Below are 18,974 nucleotides of genomic sequence, written 5' to 3'. Positions count from 1 at the left end.
AAATATAAGACATTTCAGCTTAATTACAATATCTCTGAAGCTTTGTTGGGTCGAGTTTCAGAATCTCTGTCAGGTGGACACTTGGGTAAGAAGTGGGGGCTATTTTAGCCCTATGAAGGGAAGGCTTTAGGAAATCGAAGAAGATACCTTCATGCTGAAACTTTTAATAAGCTGCTAAAAATATGAGAAAGAAGACAGAAGACAGTATTTTTTTGAGCACTGAAAATTTATAAGGCCCAGGGAGATGAGGTGCCATATATGTATTCTCAGAGTGCTGTGCTATGAGAAGTGAAGTCACCGCTCCTCTGGGGATCTGCTTCTTTTTAGTCATCTCACTGTGGTCCCCAGGTAGCATCTACTGCTTCTGCTTTCCAGCCACCTCCCCACTTCAGACCAATGCTCTTCCACTCCCACCTTACCCAGTCCACTTGCCTCTTTCTAACTCACTCAAGAAACTGAAGAGGCTAGAGATAGTGGCTATTCTTCTGAGTCATGATCCCACCCCCTAAAAGTTCCTCTAATTTTTCCCAGATTATCAAAGTTTAGTTTCTCAGCACTGACCTAACCACGATACTTATACACCCTACTATATATAAAATAGATAACTAATAAGGACCTACTGTATATATAGCACAGGGAACTCTACTCAATACTCTGTAATGACCAATATGGGAAAAGAATCTTTAAAAGAGTGGATATAAGTATATGTATAACTGATTCACTTTGCTGTGCAGGAGAAACTAACACAACATTGTAAATCAACTATGCTAAAATAAAAATAAAAAAACAATAAAATGCATCCAAAAGAAGAAAAATAGAAATGTGTGATTCATAATCAGTCCTTTGTGTGCAAGAAAAGATTGCCACAATAAACCGGATCTGCATTTAAACAGTCATTTCATCGTGTTTAAAAGGAAAAGTTTTCTATTTTTATTGTTATTACCTCAACTTCTTCATTGGGACTTCCAGCCAATGCTAACAGGAGTGTTGGACATGGGTATGGTTGGGAAGAGAAGAATTGGAGAAAAAAAACAAAACAAAACAAACATAAAAACCCCCCAAAACCATGGATACTTTCTGTTTGGCTGGCCAGTGGGGGCAGGATGCTGAACATTTGTCTTCAATTTTGCAAAGGTTTTAGAGAGGCTGTCTCCATGGCAGTGTTGAAAAAAATCGGTGATGCACATATGAGGAATAAAGATCCTGCTGTGACTCAGATTCGAACCGAGCTTACTGCAGCCACAACGCAGAGTACTAACCACTATATGATCACAGCACAGCACCAGGAAGCATCTACTTTAGAGCTCTACCTCTGCTCTTTTCTCAGGAACGTCTATTTCTGTCATCTAAAGAAACATACACTTTGTTTTCCGTCTTTATTTAGAAATGCCTTCTCAGTTTATTGCCCTATTCTGCTCCTCCACTTGCTAATACAGCATGTTGCTCCTGGCAAACAAACCAAAAGGAATAAAATTAAGTTTCACTACATGGAATTTTCCAAACATGATGGCTCCTCTCTGGGGTTGCTAACACTTGCGGACTGACTACTCTCACTTCCACTTCCAGCCCATGCAGGTCTCGCTTAGTTTTAAAAAGCGTGGTCCTCAGACCTCCAGCGATAGAATGGAGAGGGTGTTGCTTCGAATTGAACCTTACTGGGTCCCATTTTTGGCCAAACTGGTCAGAATCTCCAGGTGCTTGGCGTAGAATCTGGCGTCATATCAGGTGCCAAAAGTGAGTTCAAAGGAAGGGATATGGCTCCATCCCGACCATCCGTGAATCTGGCACGCCCCTGGACTCAGCCTGCCCAACTGAGAAAATGTTCAGTGTCTCAGAGTGCTTACACCTCGCTGAAACTTGTTTCTCCCAGTTTTGCCAGTTGCCCGAGGGGGAGAGGGGACAGTACTTCTTGTATGGCCTGGAAGCTCTACGGGCCGCCCGCACCCCGTCACAGACAACTCTGCCTGCGCACAGTAGAGTCAGGGTCCTGGACATGCTCTTTCCTTGGTACAGAATGATTTCCTTTCTTCTCTTTACCTGGTTAAATTCCATTCATGCTTCAGCTCTCCACTGAATTCACTGGGGAAGCTTTTCCTGAACTCCCCTCTCCACACAACACATTCCTCTCGGTCTAAGTCAAATTTATTTTCTCTGTTCCATGACCCTTTTTTTATTTTTCTGTCAGTGTCCCCATATCAGTTTCTTATGATGTATTAGTTACTGGAGATATTTAAATTAATGTCAGTCTCCTCCCTCCCTCCGTCCCCTCCCCAACTGTGCTCCAAGAGGAGATAACTGTCGTGTTCAATAGTCTATCGCCAGGGTTCCACATTTAGTAAGTTCTTTATGAATATTGCTCGGGCGCACAATGAATGAATGAATGCACAGAGATTCCAGTTCAATCCTTTATGGAGGCAACTTCTCCCAACAGTATGTGGCCAGGCAAATGGCTTTATTGTGTGCAGAGGCTGTGGGTAGGAAAGATCGTTAGAAAATGAAGGCAAAGGAGTTCAGAATTACCTCAGCAGCTGACCATATAAAGCTTCTCAGCAGAGCCAAAATGATGTCTTTAATTTTCTGAGATTTTCTTTATCTCCTTTCTTCTAGATCACACAAAGCCACCCTAATTACTGGCAGGTTTGCTGAAGAATTACCTGCTTCCCAGTATTAATTTGATCAGGGAAGAGAGCTAGGGATTTTCTGTCTCAAGGAAATGAGCTCAGTTTAGCTGAAGGAAAGGAAATGCTGCCTGTACAGGGAATGCAGGCTGCTTTTGTCTCAGCCCTGTTTGAGTTGGACTTCTCCTTCCTTTCTTTCCCTCAGGGACTTCCTCTCACCCTATTTAGAAAGCACCCTATTTATGGACACAAGTGCTTTTCTGCATTTTCTGCTGGGGTGTTTTGGCAATTGGACTGATTTGCATGTGCTTCTCTATAAGAAGAGAGAAAAGCCAATCCTGTGTGTTAGTCCTTGGTGTGGCACAGGCCTAGAAAATGGCCTCTCTTCTTGTGCTTTTTATTTTTGAAAGCCTTTCTGAGGATTTTGCCTGACACTTTTACTACAGTGATTCTGAGTAGGATAAGAGACAGGGTGGCCTAATCCAACCTGCTAGCTCTATGTTTATCAATGCCATGGACTTTTCTACTTCCGACTTTCCTAAATTTTCTATTAAAAATAAATTTAAAATTCTCTCTTACTCAGGGGCATAGCTCCAGCAACCCTTCCCTCTCTTTCCTATATTATTTTTTAAAAATCTCTGTAGGGGGAGTTCCCTGATGGTTCAATGGTTAGGACTCCATGCTTTCACTGCCTTGGGCCCAGGTTCAATACCTGGTTGGGGAACTAAGATGCCATGTGGTGTGGCCAAATAATAATAGTAATAATAATAATAACCTCTGTTGGATCTTTCCTACCAGCTTTTATTTCTTTCATCTGAAATGTTCTCTTGCTACCCTTTGAGCTACTAACATTATTATTTCCCCAAAGTGACATGTACCATATCTGGATATGCTCCCCTCACCAGCTATCAGATAATTTGTAAGCCTGCTGGTTTTCAGTAGGCCCCATTTCCTGCCACTTAGGCTTTATGATGCATAAGAGTCATTGATCTGGAGTTATGCATGGCAGACAGAAATGCTCTAAGGAGACTCTTGCAAAACTCATGAAGAGTATCACACCTGGGGATTTAGAATAAGGCCAAGCCTTACTCTGATGGCAATTATTATTTATTTGAAAAGTAGCTTCTAGCATCTACTGAGCCATTTTAATTACTGAATGCCTGACAGTGGGACATAAAGCAAATATGCACCCCAAAATATTCACCAGGAACTGGGTGTCCTATGATCTACCAAATTATAAAGATGGATATCACAGTAGCATTTCATTTTAAAATGAAATTCTATAGACAAGACCAGATCTGTGATGGTCTGAGCAAGATGTGTGATGCTCAGACTCCTGTGCTGTTTCTATTGCTTTGCTACCTCTCCTTCAACTCTTTTTTATAACCTCTTGGTAAACCCCCTACGACCAGTTAACAAAGGATTAACAATCATGGCCCTGTTTAGAGCGGCTTTGCAGAGCATTTTAGCACTAGTAGAATTGGATAGCTGTGCAGTACAAGTTATGCTTCCACTTAGAGATGGGAGGTCTTGAGAGAGAGTAGTGAAAAAAATCCCCCGTCAGCAGAATATTGGGTGGTACATCTGGTTGTCCACTTCTTATGGTAGGGAATCTGGCCTGATGCAGGAAAAGCGAGTCTATATGTATCTTTACTAATTTATAGACAGTGACTGGTGAGTTATCCAGCTAATCAAGGACATGGAAAACATGACTAGAAAATTATTATCATGAAGGTCTTGTGGAGTGTAATGTACAAGGACACAGTCAGTATATGAGTTACCCCAAAATGACCACCAGAGGGCTTCCACCATGAAGGAGGCTCTTAAGAATGGGGTAGAAATGATGATCTATCCTGTGGGTATCAGTCAATCTCTTTCCCCAACCAATCAATGATTGCAAAATTGTCCATGTACAAATTTTTCAACATCTCTCTTTAACATTACTACTATACCTTAGACCAAAGTGTATAAGACCAGATAGTTAAGAGAAGGCAGTTATGTGTGGGTTCTGTGTTGAGGTAGCTAATATCTGGATTTATAGCTTTATCTCTTACAAATTGAGAATCTGATTGAATAAATTACATTGTGCTTTCTTGTCTTACTCAGTTTGGGCTGCTATGACAAATATTATAGGATGGGTGGCTTAAACAACAAACATTTATTTCTCATAGTTCTGGAATCTGGGAAGTCCAAGAGCAAGGTGCCAACAGATTCCATGTCTGGTGAAGACCTGCTTCCTGGTTTGCAGGTGCTGCCACCTCTCTGGGTGCGCATGTGATTTCTTCTTTGTGGGCTCCAGGAGTGGGTGGAGAGCTCTGATCTCTTCGTCTTCTTACAAGAGTGCTAATCCCACCATGAGGATTCTACCTTCATGACCTCATCTAAAGCCATTTACCTCCCAAGCCCCCACCAACAAATACCATCACATTGCGGGGTTAGGATTTCAATATATGAAAGGGGGGCAGGGGGCTCAAACATTCAGTCCCATAGCATTTCTTTTCTAAATTGTAACTGGAACGATACCCACCTCAAGTGCATTCATGTTACATATGTAGCCCATAAATGGTCTGTACTGAATATCTCTTCCATGTTTTCTTTAAAGCCTCATTCTCTTCTCTTTTGGGGCCTCAACTATTCACTTTGAAGCCTTCACATTATGGTACAAAACTGGAACCCAGGACTGGATAAGTGAAGTGATTACTGGATCTGGAGGACGGAGAAAAGGCCAGTGGAAGATTCTCTCTTATTCCCTAATGTTTTATATCACCTTCCATTTGCAATGATTGTGGCATCTAAAACTCTTACAGCAGTATATGAAATTAGTAAAGGTTTTTAGAAAGTAAGTTTTCTCATTTCTCTAAAAAGAAAACACATCCCTTTTAAATTCCCCAATGAAGGTAAAGAAACTATGTATGCTAAAGTCAGTTTTACAAATACCATCATAGACATTACTCAACACTGATATTTATATTCATGTTAATGTATGTCATAGACATGGAAATGCAGTATCCAGATCCCCCACCAAGGAAAAACTTGCTGCCCAACTGCAGAGTGCGCTTAGTAGATAGGCAGCAGCTCTTATCTCCAGGGTTCCCCAGAGTTGCAGATCTCCACCCAACTCAAGGCACGCCCTTCCTCAGGGCAGTCATCAGTGGCAGAAGTAAAGCCTGATCCAGAGACATTTTCACCCAATGTGGGGCAACTCTGACAGGCAATACAGGCTCCAACGCTCCCCACATGTTTGTCTGCCCTGTATCACAGTTTGACATTCTCTGTCCAATCCTAGTTCCTTCCTCCCTTCACAGATGTTGGTCCCTAATAAACATCTTGCACCCCAAACTCCATCTCAGCATCTGCTTCCAGAGAACTCAACCTACATCACTATATCACCATAATTTTTTTCCTGGGTGTCTTGCATTTTATTATCACTTCATTCGACAGGGCTTCTGCAAGCAAAAACTAGGAGTAGCAAATAAATTCTGTATTGAATTATAAACTATGTTCTCAATCTTTCAGTTTTTGAACCACATAATAAAGTCGATATTATTTTTTAATCTAATTTTTATTGGAGTATAGTTGCTTTACAATGTTGTGTTAGTTTCTACTGTACAGCAAAGTGAATCATCTGTACGTATACGTATATCCCCTCTTTTTTGCATTTCCTTCCCATTTAGGTCACCAGAGCATTAAGTAGAGTACCCTGAGCTATACTGTAGGTTCTCATTAGTTATCTATTTTATACGTAGTATCAATAGTATATATATGTCAATCCCAATCTCCCAATTCATCACCCCCCCACCCAGTCAATACTGTTTTTATGGTGTCTTTTTTAAAAAGTGGGTTGGATTCCACAGCTTTTTCTATCTAGCTAATCTGTATTATCAAATTTATTATCTCAGAGATCAGGGTTGCTATTGCTTTTGATTACTTATACACATTAATTTACACACCCGAAGTCCTATTTTATGGTGTCCTCCCCCCCCCCTTTAAGTTCAACACCTAATGGGCCTTCTGGCTGTGCCCAAGAAAAACACATTTTGTCCTAAGGCTTTTGCATTTTCAGTTCCCTCTACTTGAAATACTCTTCCTCTAGTATCTGCCTGTCTCGTTATTTTAATTTATGTAGGTCTCTGAGCAAGTAATACTTTTAAGAGGTAATCTCCATTTACCCCCTATCTAAAATGAGTCCCCATAATGCTCTATGGCTTATCTCCTCCCTATGTTTTTCACAGGATGTGTATCATCTTACATATTATATATTCACATGTTTATTTATGGCTCCCTCACCTAGAGTAAATTCCAGGGAGGTAGATTTTCTAGGTTTGAATTGACTGTTGTATCCTGAGTTACTACAAGAGTGCGTTAAATGAACACATGAGTCCCAAAGAAATAGGACCAAGGATTTACTAATATGGGACTAAATAAGTTCTGAATATTTTTAATCGACAAACTCTAGTTCCAATTAGAATTAAATCCTAAAGAAAATGTAAACGGCTGCTGAGTGGAATTTTAAGAATTTCATCATCTGATGAAACTATCCTTTAGTTAGGTCACTTAACCAGGATGCTCTTTCAAAGGACTTTTCTAAACAGTACATTCATTATTGCTAAGTTTCCTAAAAGTAATCAGTGCATCCGTATTTTGGCTGCCTAAGGACACTGCTTCTAGATAACATTAGTTTTATTAACTGGACTTCAGGTACTTGCCTATCGGATTCATCTCCCAACTTCTGAACAAGCCTCTCCTGCACATACTAGTCCATGTGAATCTGCAAGTAGTCCTTTCAGGTCAGACCACGTGCCGAATTGCTATTGGAGTTGCGCTCCACCCCCTCAAGAGAACAGAAGCACTTTATAATCTTATCACTCAAAACACAAGATTGTGTGTACCAGCTTTCTCTTTTGACAGTGTAGGTGGCTCTGAAAAGAGCCTTTGTTTATCAGCTTTTCTCACCTTGTTACTTATTTGGTCTTATGATGGCTCTCGGTCTTCTTGGGCAGCAGCACGGCCTGGATGTTGGGCAGGACGCCGCCCTGCGCGATGGTAACTTTGCCCAGCAGCTTGTTGAGCTCCTCGTCGTTGCGGATAGCCAACTGCAAGTGGCGCGGGATGATACGCGTCTTCTTGTTGTCGCGGGCCGCGTTACCCGCCAGCTCCAGGATCTCGGCCGTCAGGTACTCCAGCACTGCCGCCAGGTACACCGGCGCGCCGGCCCCGACCCGCTCGGCGTAGTTACCCTTGCGGAGCAGGCGGTGCACTCGGCCCACGGGGAACTGAAGCCCGGCCCGCGAAGACCGAGTCTTAGCCTTAGCGCGAGCCTTACTTCCTTGTTTGCCTCGTCCGGACATTACGAGCTCAGCAACGTCACCTCAGATAGCTACCAAAGGGAAAGTGCAAGGACAGCACTTTTTATAACCCTTATTGGGCGCGAAAAAGGAGGTATGTCATTGGTTAGGATGGGGCTTCATTTTAACCAATGGAAAGGTGAAATTGGGATTCTTGCGTTCTGATTGGGCAGAGCTAATTTCTGAAGGTTTCTTGAACAGCCACCAATCAGACATAGGACTTCGACTTACCTTATTTGCATAAGAGGTTCTATATAAATGAGGTACTTTGCGCATTTACTATTTTTTTGTCGCTGTACGTTACTTGCTTTTGTAGATCATGCCTGAGCTGGCGAAGTCCGCTCTGGCCCCGAAGAAGGGCTCTAAGAAGGCGGTGACCAAAGCGCAGAAGAAGGATGGCAAGAAACGGAAGCGCAGTCGCAAGGAGAGCTACTCCGTGTACGTGTACAAGGTGCTGAAGCAGGTCCACCCGGACACTGGCATCTCGTCTAAGGCCATGGGAATCATGAATTCGTTTGTTAACGACATTTTCGAGCGCATCGCGGGCGAGGCGTCGCGCCTGGCGCACTACAACAAGCGCTCGACCATCACGTCCAGGGAGATTCAGACGGCCGTGCGCCTGCTGCTGCCCGGGGAGCTGGCCAAGCACGCCGTGTCCGAGGGCACCAAGGCTGTCACCAAGTACACCAGCGCCAAGTAAATTTGTCAAGTAACTTTTAGATTTAACCCCAAAGGCTCTTTTAAGAGCCACTAAGTTGTCAGTATTAGAGCTGAAAATACGAACTCTGAATTTAGGTTTAAGTTCTAGCGATAACGTGAGGTATTGAGAATTCCATTGTACTGAATCATACGTAACTGGTCGTAAATTGCCTCTGAATAGAAGAAAACCAATTATACTACCAAGTGCTTCAGTAACACGGCCCTTAGATCTGATAAGTTAACACGTGAACACAAAGCGAATCATTCTTGTTTCGGGGGTCTTCTGTGTGAAGTACAGTGGCTTCCTGTTTAAGCCTTAACAGCCTGTCACGTGTCCTTTTTTCTCCACCGCCGGTGTTCTAATATGCATTTATGTGTTAGTAAACTTGGCCTCCAATGACCTCCTAAAATGCAGCCTTTTAACTAAGCAGTTATCTCATGTCCAGCCCATTCGGGGTCAGGACAATGCTAGAACTCTGCGCCGCCCTCCCTGCCCCCCACCCTCACCCCCAGCCAGGAGGAACAAAGTCTGCAAGGCAAAGAGAAACATGTCTTCAGGGTAAAGATATGTAATATGAGGGCTCACAAAAAAGATATTATGTGGCCAATTTACTAGTTTTTAAAAAACATATACGGCTAGAGAAACAAGTAACAGATGGGTGGTAAAATGGGGAAAAACAAGGTCATATCCCTCACCCGACATTAAGAAATATAAAGGACTGGAGGGAGATTTTAGAGTTGGGCCTGAGTCCGGGCCTCTGGTCTCATAAAACTCAGGCCTCCAGATAAAACCAATCCGCAGCCGAGAAGCTAGTTGGAGGCCCCACCCGTGCCCGGGGGAATCTTGCCCCGCGATCACTAAATACTGTGCTCAGTCCATTTTACACACCCTAGAGTTAACTATGTGAACTGCCTTGAGCGATCCATTTTAAATGGTTTAAGACACTAGCGTACAGACGGATTGTTACTTTAGCCCTTTCCTTGAAAACTTGGGGGCCCTAAAAAGGGCCTTTTTAGTAAACAAACAGGATCAAACTTTTTTCTTTTAGCCGCCGAAGCCGTAGAGGGTGCGTCCTTGGCGCTTGAGCGCGTACACTACGTCCATGGCCGTGACCGTCTTGCGCTTGGCGTGCTCGGTGTAGGTGACGGCGTCCCGGATCACGTTCTCCAAGAACACCTTCAGCACCCCACGGGTCTCCTCGTAGATGAGACCAGAGATGCGCTTGACACCTCCACGCCGGGCCAGGCGGCGGATGGCGGGCTTGGTGATGCCCTGGATATTATCGCGCAGAACTTTGCGGTGGCGCTTGGCGCCCCCTTTCCCCAAACCTTTCCCCCCCTTACCACGTCCAGACATTCTCAGGAAATGAGCAGAAAACTGCATTCAACTCGTCGCAGCTCCTTTTAAAAAAAGTAATCTCTGCGGACCAGAGTGAAAACCAAAAGAGCTGTGGCGGGAATCCCTCTGGGTTGGGGGAGGGGACCTAAAGACCTAAAGGAACAAGCCGGCCGTACTACTCCCGTTTGTTCTCTTTCAGTTAATTCTTTTGATTCCTCAAGACCTAGGCTATTTTTCTCCCCTTTTCTCATTTAATTTGTTTCGCTCCTCATCCTCGTTAAGCAACAAAACTTTAATATTGTAGATGATACATAAAATAGCACAGAGAATAAAATATTCTGCTTTTATCTCTACCTATATACATGTGTCTTCTTTCTCTACCAGTATTTGCATACGGTTAATACCATTTCGTGAAGTTTTTCTCCTAATATATAGGGGAAATATACTACCTAGAAATAGAGTAAGATGGGCTAATAAAATAGAGAATTTCAAGATCTTCCAGGTATACTGCTAAATTCTCTTCCACCAAATGTGTGTCAATTTCCATTTTTAATATAAATTCCTATTATTATTTTACTGATAATGGGTAGAATCATTAAAAAAATTTAACTCTATAATAATCCAGACTTGGTTTCTTGTATAGAGAATTAACTTTTAAAATATTAACCAGCTGGCTCATCAGTATAGCATAGTAAATATTTTCTCCACTTATTTGAGGAACTTAATTGATCGTTTATTGAATATTTCACTTAAAATTATTTTTTGAGTTTTTATTCTGCTGATCAGTCTATGTATAGTGCTCTAGCATTTAATTATTTGTAATGTTGAAAAATAAGTATTTGCCAGTGAATTCATACCTCATAATTATTTATTTCAAATTAATTTCTACTATTATAGAAAAATAAATCATTTTATCTAGCTGCAACAAAGTAGTTCTTTTAGTACTCTTAACTGTATTAAATCTATACAATTTATTAGGGTAAATTTGTTATTTTTGAAGTACTGTGTCCTCCTAACCTGCAAAATACTGAATCTGGGTCTTTAAATGTCTCAGTAGATTTTTTTTCTAGGTAACATATAATTAAAATTTTTTTTTAACTTTCATTAATTAGAAGAGCAGTTAATTTGTCATTAGTGAACAAGTAGAAAATTCAAATGCAGAGAAAAGAAAGTCTACCTTTGTCTTTCTAAGAAAGCCTTTATTAAAAGAATGATTATATATTTCAAACATTCTTGGTTGTATATACTTAATTTAAAAAATATATACTATTTTACTATTGCTTAAATTCTGAGAAATTTTAATCCCTTCTTTCAGCATTAGCATATAATCCCATTGTTATTCAATGATTTTCTTTCACTTTCCTTTATTTCAATGAGAGTTACTTTTAGCAAGGTTGCAATACAGTATTTTCAAAGTACAACTATAAATTTCATAAAATAAATAAAAACCTTTGCAAAAACAAAACTGATTCAACCAACAGGAACAAAATTCAGTATATATTACAGAGATGGGTATATATCCAGCATAATTCAACAAGTTAATTTAAGGGCAAATACAAGTTGAAAATAAGAGGCTTATTTCTCCCCGAGTGTCCCTTTCCTTTCCTTTTTCTCTTTCAAAATTTCTTTCTCTGTCCTTTCCAAATGTACGTAAAATGGCTAAAAAAGCTCTTTGCCAGCCTCTTAACTCAGGAAAGTTTCCTCAAGGAGCTTAGAGTCCTCTCTTTAATCATCAAGGAAAATAGTACTCTATTTCCCAGTTTCCTGACTCCAGATTGCAAAACCTACCTAATGTAATGGGTAGTATCTACTTACCTATATAAAAGAGTGAGAGTTTTTTCTTTATCTTTGCAATCTCTTTAAAAGATTGCCCGTGTAGAGCATAATATTTTGAATAAGCATTAAGCTTATTCAATAACAAACTTTCTCTTCTTTTGTTTTACATTATATTTCCCCAACATTAGTTAACTGGAATATATTTTACAGACCCTTCTCTACTTTTTTTAAAAAATATTTATTTATTTATTTATTTGGCTGAGCCAGGTCTTATGCGGACCTTCGTTGCAGCCTGCGGGGTCTTTAGCTGCAGCATGCAGGGATGGAACCCAGGCCCTTTGCATTGTGAGCGTGGAGTCTTAACCACTGGACCAACAGGGGAGGCCCCCTTCTCTACTTTAAAAATGGGTAAAATTCCCACCAACTACTAGCCTCCCTTCCTATCTGATTTCATGAGTTTTTGCATAACAACTAGTGATTATAAGACTAGCAATGGATGGATATCTGAAAAGTTTGTCAGATTCTTTATAATTTCTGAAATTGATAAGCAAAGTTTTATTATTCTATAAACATACAATATATTATTTTATAAAAATACAATGCTCTTCGGGCCATTTTCTAACATAGTAACTGACTTAATATGTCGAGATGAACAGTTCAAATCAAATATTTTCTTTGTGGCTTTATGTTCTTTCACTGTTGAAGGGCAGCTGAATATGTCACCCCAAAGTATGCCTCTTTGTCATAAGGGTTATTTTGAACTAATTATTTTTGAGAAACAGCATAGACAGGTGAATCTCTGAAAACAGAAGTTACCTTTTTGTAAGAGACACATATTTATAGAGGAAAGCTACATTTGTGTCTCCCTCTCTATACTATGAAGAGAAGGATGATTCGAAATCATGAAACGACAATGGGAGAAGGCACCCACTTTAACCTGCATAACTTTAACCTGCATAACAAACCCTTGTTTATTATGCGTTTTTCTGATAATGTGTCCCCCCTCCCCTACACAACTTTCTTTTGTCTTTAGCTAAAGATGATGTGTAAGGTGGTGGCTTGGGCCATCTTGAGGAGTTTACTCATTTTTCCTGTGTCTCTCCTGTATACATGAGGTTTACATGTTAATAAAATTTTGGTGGTTTTTCTCTTTTTAATTTGTCTTTTATTCTAAGTAGTCTCAGCCAAGAATTCAAAGGGAAATTTCTTTTTCCTCTCCTACACAGTACAAATCAAATCCAGCAGCAAACTTTATTGGTTACACTTGTGAAATATATCCTATACCTAACCATTGTCTATTACCCCAATTTAAGCCAAACCACCATTATCTCTCAAAAAGACCACTGCAATAGCTTCCTAATTTATATCATTACTTCTAAACTTTGTATTCACCATACAGTTGCCTTAGTGAACTTTCAAAGAAATGTAAATCAGGTTATGCCATTCCTCTGTTCAAAACTCTTAGAATGATTTGCAAAAACTTATAGCATGGCATATAAAACCCTACATGATCACAAAGCCCTACATGATCTGACCTCTGCCTATCTCTGTGAACTCACTTTCTACCCGTGCTTTCTCTGCTCTTGATCTTCCTTAAATATTCTTGATCTTAAACTTGATCTTTAACTTTCTATCTCAAAATGCCCAAATAGATGGGCAAATGCCCAAATAGTTTGGGCAGAATAGATGTCCAAACTGACTGTAATGGATATACAAATGTCTACAAATATAAGAAAAAAATGTTCAATTACATTATTAACCCACAACATTGGATTTAAATTAAAAAAAAAAAAACCTTAAAAGTACTGTAATGGGAGAGTTTTAATTTGCTTTAAAACTTTTGTTTAGAAATATTCTCTGTGTATCATTTAAAATATAATGCATGAGTTCAGATTTTTTATATTAATACAGACAACAGTATACATCAACAAAATATTAGTATTTGGTGTTGAAGGGGAGCAGAATAGGCCACCCCAAAATACACCATTTAGCATAAGGATTATTTCGCTGAACTGAGGCGTTTGAGATGAAGCAGATCCAAGAAAATCTTCTTGCTTTCCTTCTGTTTCCCTAAAAGCAGGACACAGATTTACAGAGATGTCCCTCCTCCTCTCTTTCCCAGGAAGAACAAAGGTTAATCCTAGTAAACAACTTTAGACCCTTATCAATGGAGAAGGCATCAATTTAAATATGCCTAACAAAGTTTACCCTTGTTTCCCTGGTAACCTCCCCGTACCTGACCTCCCTACATCTCCATCTTTAGCGGAAGGTGGTATTTAAGATGGAGTTCTTTTTATTTGTTTTGTTTTGGTTTTTGACCGCACCTCACAGCTTGCGGGATCTTAATTCCCTGACCAGGGATTGAACTCGAGACCTTGGCAGTGAAAGCCACCAGGGAATTCCCTGGAATTCTAAGGCACCTCTAGAGGTACTCATTTTTCCCTGGGTTTCTCCCATGTATAGATGAGGTATAGTTGTTAAGAAACATGTTTTTCTCTTTCGAATTTGGCTTTTATTACAGGGCTTGTTACCCGAAAACTGGGTTCGCCTCTTGGTGGGTGTCGCACCAAAAGACAGAACCAAGCCAAAGATCAGGAGAAGGAAGAAAGAATTTATTACTACTTGCAACAAGTAAGGAGAACACCGGGGATCTTCCCAAAGCAGTGTCTCCCTGAACAGCAAAACTGGGGAAGTTTTAAGCTAAGGGTACATGCATATTCATGAAGGGGCTCGAGCAGAGAATTCAGCACAGAATTGTGGCAAAGGTTGACGGAGTCCAAGCTTTAGTTGATCTGAAGTCACTAAGGGGCAAAATTATCATTCCATTCTCCACCTAGGTGGGGGCCTTAGTTCCTGCAGAACTCAAAGATTGTATCAGATTTTTATCTATATCCCTTGAGGAGGAACTAGGGCTTTTATTGTTGAACTATTGTTTCTTGACTGCTTTTCCTTTGTTCCTGCACTCCCTTACTTTCCTTAAGATCATTGATTACTGAGACACGTTCAAGGGCAAGCATTAGACCACGCTTAGATCACAAAATGGCTTAGGCCAAAATGGCTTCTCTTATGTAAATAAAGCCATTCCTGGGAATTACCCGGTGGTCCAGTGGTTAGGATTCCACGCTTTCACTGCCAAGAGCCCGGGTTCAATCCCTGGTCAGGTGCGGGGACCCCCTAACCTATCTGCTTACAGGCTCTCAGTCAAAAACTCAGAAGGGTGGAGGAAAAATTATGTTTTTTCCCTACAATTGGAAGACATATTTAAAGACAGAACAATTGAATAATGAATGAAATCATTTGGGTTACGTAACTTCTAAAAAGCCTATGGAAAGTCAAATATTTTACTGTTTTTTGATGGGTCATTTGAGTGTCTAGCATTGTTAGATATTGTTGTTGGCATTTCTTTTTATTTCAAGAAGTCTTATTTATACTAGGATTGGAAGAAGTTCTATTTTAAGTACAAAAAACAAAGACAATAAAAGGGTATGAATAATTATATGAGATATTAGAAGACTTAAGTGCTAAAGAAATTCCAGCTATGAAGAGGCAGTTTCAGTGAAAAATCATAATTAAGTTGCAAAAGAATGGGTTAGATTGACCAAATCTTACAGCAACGGTTTTTCACCTGGGATCCATATATGCCACAATGCCTCTGAGGATAAAAATCAGCAGAATGTGGATGGGGCGGTGGCGGTAGTGGTGAGGGGGGAAGTCCATTAGTTTAGATGGAGAAAAATATATATTTTAATTAACCTTTAACTGAACATTGGCATTTCACTTTATTATGAATTTAGGCCTCAAACCTCAGTACCTGTTACTTTGTTACCCAGTGGAAATCACAGATGTTTCATTTTTCATAACAATTGCTGCGTTATCTTAAACCATCTTTTATACTTATCTTATTACTGATGGCAGTTAGGCTCCCCAAAAGATTGTGTTATGTGCTGTGTTAATTATATAAGTGCATATGTCACTCTATCAAATTTACTTTTAAAAATACTTTGATAACTGTAATGTAATAAATTTTTTTGCAACTTTTGCATTTTGTACACTTAAAACATTAGTCTGAGAAGTTTCCACTTAGTCACCACACAGCCAAAGGTGTTCACGATATTCAAGAAAAAAAAAAGTTAACGTCTTATTTTGAGATGACATCAATTAAAAGAGTTCAGTGAGTGGAGAGTAAGAGGCTAGATTCTGCGACCTAGGCAGGAAAAACCATTGGCAGGGGTATTCCTTATTTGGTTACAGCAACAGAAGTTACTTGTCATGTCACATCAAATAACTCTTTCAAAGGTAACCCTATCAGCTTTGCTGACTTGGTTTCTGTCAGGAGCCCACAACACACTACATTTCTCCACTACTTACCAACTACTTTGTCGAACCATATCATAATCCTCTATATTATTTTCCTTACCCCACACTTACTTTAAGTCTACGAGGCAGAAGTTTAAGTCTGCGTGATTGGCAACACTTTACATTTCAATAGCAATAGTTATGGAAAACATTTCCTCAAATGTCTTGATCGGTTTAAAGTTTGTTAGAAATAACTAACCTGTCAAGTTCTCCTGAGGCAACAGCACTTGAGATTTAGGCCGCAACCCAAATATGAGAAACCTTTCTCGTGCTCCAGAGTGGTGTCACATCTACAGATGTAATCCCAATATTTTAACGTAGCAACATTGCCTCGTGGCACATGTACTGTTAGGGAAAACGTATGTGGCTGACAGTATTTGGGTGAGGGAGACTATCGTGCCACGAAGCTCTCCGTTGATCTGTAGGGGAACTGGATGTCCTTGGGCATGATGGTGACGCGCTTGGCGTGATGACACACAAGTTGGTGTCCTCGAAGAGCCCCACCAGGTAGGCCTCGCACGCCTCCTGCAGCGCCATCAGGGCCAAGCTCTGGAAGTGCATGTCGGTCTTGAAGTCCTGGGAGACCTCGCGCACCAGGCACTGGAACGGCAGCTTGCGGATCAGCAGCTCCGTGGACTTCTGGTAGCGGCGGATCTCGCGCAGGGCCACCGTGCCGGGCCGGTAGCGGTGCGGCTTCTTCACGCCGCCCGTGGCCGGCGCGCTCCCGCAGGCCGCCTGGTCAGGCCCTTGCCGCACCGTCTGCTAAATTCGAGTCAGGGTAGTGCTTCTTTTGTACCAAAATATTTCAGAAACTGATGCTAATGGCTACCCGTGGACGCACACTTATTAAGGATTAGCGATAAAGTCCTAAGTCCGTAGATAATCACTGCAGCGAACTTTCTTTAAAACGTGATAAAATGTTTTTCTTACTTTGCTTTCAACAAAGCAGAGGATGGGAAAGTGACTCAGGCTTTTATTAAATCTCACTACCCCTTTTCATCGTCCAATGTAACAAATGTTAAAACTCTTTTACAGAAAATATGGGTGGCCCTGAGAAGAGCCTTTGGTTTGAATTTATCCGAGTTGCTATAATCTAGGCAATTACTTGCCCTTGGCCTTGTGGTGGCTCTCAGTCTTTTTGGGCAGCAGCACGGCCTGGATATTGGGCAGTACGCCACCCTGAGCGATGGTGACTTTGCCTAACAGCTTGTTAAGCTCCTCGTCGTTACGGATGGCCAGCTGCAGATGACGCGGAATGATACGCGTCTTCTTGTTGTCGCGAGCCGCGTTGCCCGCCAGCTCCAGGATCTCCGCGGTCAGGTACTCCAGCACTGCCGCCAGGTACACCGGCGCGCCGGCCCCGACACGCTCAGCGTAGTTGCCCTTGCGGAGCAGGCGGTGCACTCGGCCCACGGGAAACTGCAGCCCTGCCCGTGAAGAGCGGGTCTTGGCCTTGGCGCGAGCTTTCCCGCCTTGCTTGCCTCGTCCAGACATCATGAAACCAACGAGAACACCTCAGAAGTCTTTCAGAACGAAAGCGTAGGGGCAGCACTTCTTATAACCCTTATTGGGCGCGATAAAAGAGGTATGTCATTGGTTAGGATTGTGGCTTCATTTTAACCAATGGAAAGGCGGCAGTAGGATTCTTGCGTTGTGATTGGGCAGAACTAATTTCTTACGGCTTCTTAAACAGCCACCAATCAGACACAAGGGTTTAACTTATCACCTTATTTGCATAAGAGTTTCTATATAAAAGGGACACAGCGTATCTTTTACCACGCTGTTTCTCTTTCTCTTAAATTCTTTTGAGTTGCTTTTCATCATGCCGGAAGCAGCTAAGTCTGCTCCTGCTCCGAAAAAGGGCTCCAAGAAGGCAGTAACTAAGGCGCAGAAGAAAGATGGTAAGAAGCGCAAACGTAGCCGCAAGGAGAGTTATTCCATCTATGTGTACAAGGTGCTGAAGCAGGTCCACCCGGACACCGGTATCTCGTCTAAGGCCATGGGCATCATGAACTCGTTTGTCAACGACATCTTCGAGCGCATCGCGGGCGAGGCGTCGCGCCTGGCGCATTACAACAAGCGTTCGACCATCACGTCCAGGGAGATCCAGACGGCCGTGCGCTTGCTGCTGCCCGGGGAGCTGGCCAAGCACGCCGTGTCCGAGGGCACCAAGGCTGTCACCAAATACACCAGCGCCAAGTAAACAGTGAGTTGGCTGCAAGCAATTTAACGGCTCTTTTAAGAGCCACCATATGCTCAATAGAGAGAGCTGGTGCTGGTTTTGTTTCTGCGCTGGGTCTTCGTAGCTCATTACAGTATTTAGTCTGCGAAGTAGAGCAATTACTGAACAGTCCTTTAGGACTTTCCTGTCACGGTAAGCTTGAGATACGCCAACTACAAAAATGTTACCTGACCCTGGCAAAGCTCTGGAACTCCTTGTAACCCTGCCCTGGCCTTTTCATTGTCGTTTAGGTACTTCGTATATTTAAAAGGGTTCAGGCACCAATTCTGTTACCATTTAGGGTAAAGTAACGAGGGAGGAGTTAATTTTTAAATTCGTAGTAAATCCAAATACTCATGGCTCTGGGACAAAGAATTGGATTCCTGCGGGGGTGCAGAGATTGCGCGGGCAGTTTAAATTTGCCCGGGCGCCCGCTCTTTCCCTCCACGGCGTGATTGGTTGCCGGCATCCAGGAAGAGACCGGGGCTTTCGGTGCGCGGGAGGAATCCACTTCCTGCTTCTCAGTCTAGCACGCAGAAGCTCTTTAATAAACATTTTCGGGTAGTTCCCGCTTTTTTCATTTTTTCTTAGTGCTTTTTCCCTTTCGAGAATGAGATTTA

The 18,974-nt window shown here is 41.7% G+C and overlaps 5 protein-coding genes and 1 pseudogene across 5 annotated transcripts; 2 read left to right on the top strand and 4 right to left on the bottom strand.

The window, feature by feature from the left end:
• Positions 1-7,538: 7,538 nt before the first annotated feature.
• LOC114907316 (histone H2A type 1-J-like) lies at positions 7,539-7,966 on the bottom strand. The gene has a single exon (XM_029242834.1). The coding sequence runs from the start codon at positions 7,964-7,966 to the stop codon at positions 7,580-7,582; it is 387 nt and encodes a 128-aa protein (XP_029098667.1). The 3' UTR covers positions 7,539-7,579.
• Positions 7,967-8,272: 306 nt separating this feature from the next.
• Positions 8,273-8,682, top strand: LOC114907328 (histone H2B type 1-K-like). Its single transcript, XM_029242848.1, has one exon. The coding sequence runs from the start codon at positions 8,283-8,285 to the stop codon at positions 8,661-8,663; it is 381 nt and encodes a 126-aa protein (XP_029098681.1). The 5' UTR covers positions 8,273-8,282; the 3' UTR covers positions 8,664-8,682.
• Positions 8,683-9,700: 1,018 nt separating this feature from the next.
• LOC114907330 (histone H4-like) lies at positions 9,701-10,046 on the bottom strand. Its single transcript, XM_029242850.1, has one exon. It carries the CDS (start codon positions 10,044-10,046, stop codon positions 9,708-9,710), a length of 339 nt encoding a protein of 112 aa, XP_029098683.1. The 3' UTR covers positions 9,701-9,707.
• Positions 10,047-16,524: 6,478 nt separating this feature from the next.
• LOC114907516 lies at positions 16,525-17,133 on the bottom strand (annotated as a pseudogene).
• Positions 17,134-17,234: 101 nt separating this feature from the next.
• Positions 17,235-17,630, bottom strand: LOC114907306 (histone H2A type 1-like). Its single transcript, XM_029242820.1, has one exon. It carries the CDS (start codon positions 17,628-17,630, stop codon positions 17,235-17,237), a length of 396 nt encoding a protein of 131 aa, XP_029098653.1.
• Positions 17,631-17,955: 325 nt separating this feature from the next.
• On the top strand, positions 17,956-18,849 carry LOC114907320 (histone H2B type 1-J-like). Its single transcript, XM_029242837.1, has one exon. It carries the CDS (start codon positions 17,956-17,958, stop codon positions 18,334-18,336), a length of 381 nt encoding a protein of 126 aa, XP_029098670.1. The 3' UTR covers positions 18,337-18,849.
• The last annotated feature ends 125 nt before the right edge of the window (positions 18,850-18,974 follow it).

Source organism: Monodon monoceros, unplaced genomic scaffold, assembly GCF_005190385.1.
Source record: "Monodon monoceros isolate NGI ecotype Baffin Bay Population unplaced genomic scaffold, NGI_Narwhal_1 Super_Scaffold_3, whole genome shotgun sequence".
Lineage (NCBI taxonomy): Eukaryota > Metazoa > Chordata > Mammalia > Artiodactyla > Monodontidae > Monodon > Monodon monoceros.
The sequence above is the reverse complement of the archived record's forward strand: the minus strand, read 5'-3'. Positions and strand labels throughout refer to the sequence as shown.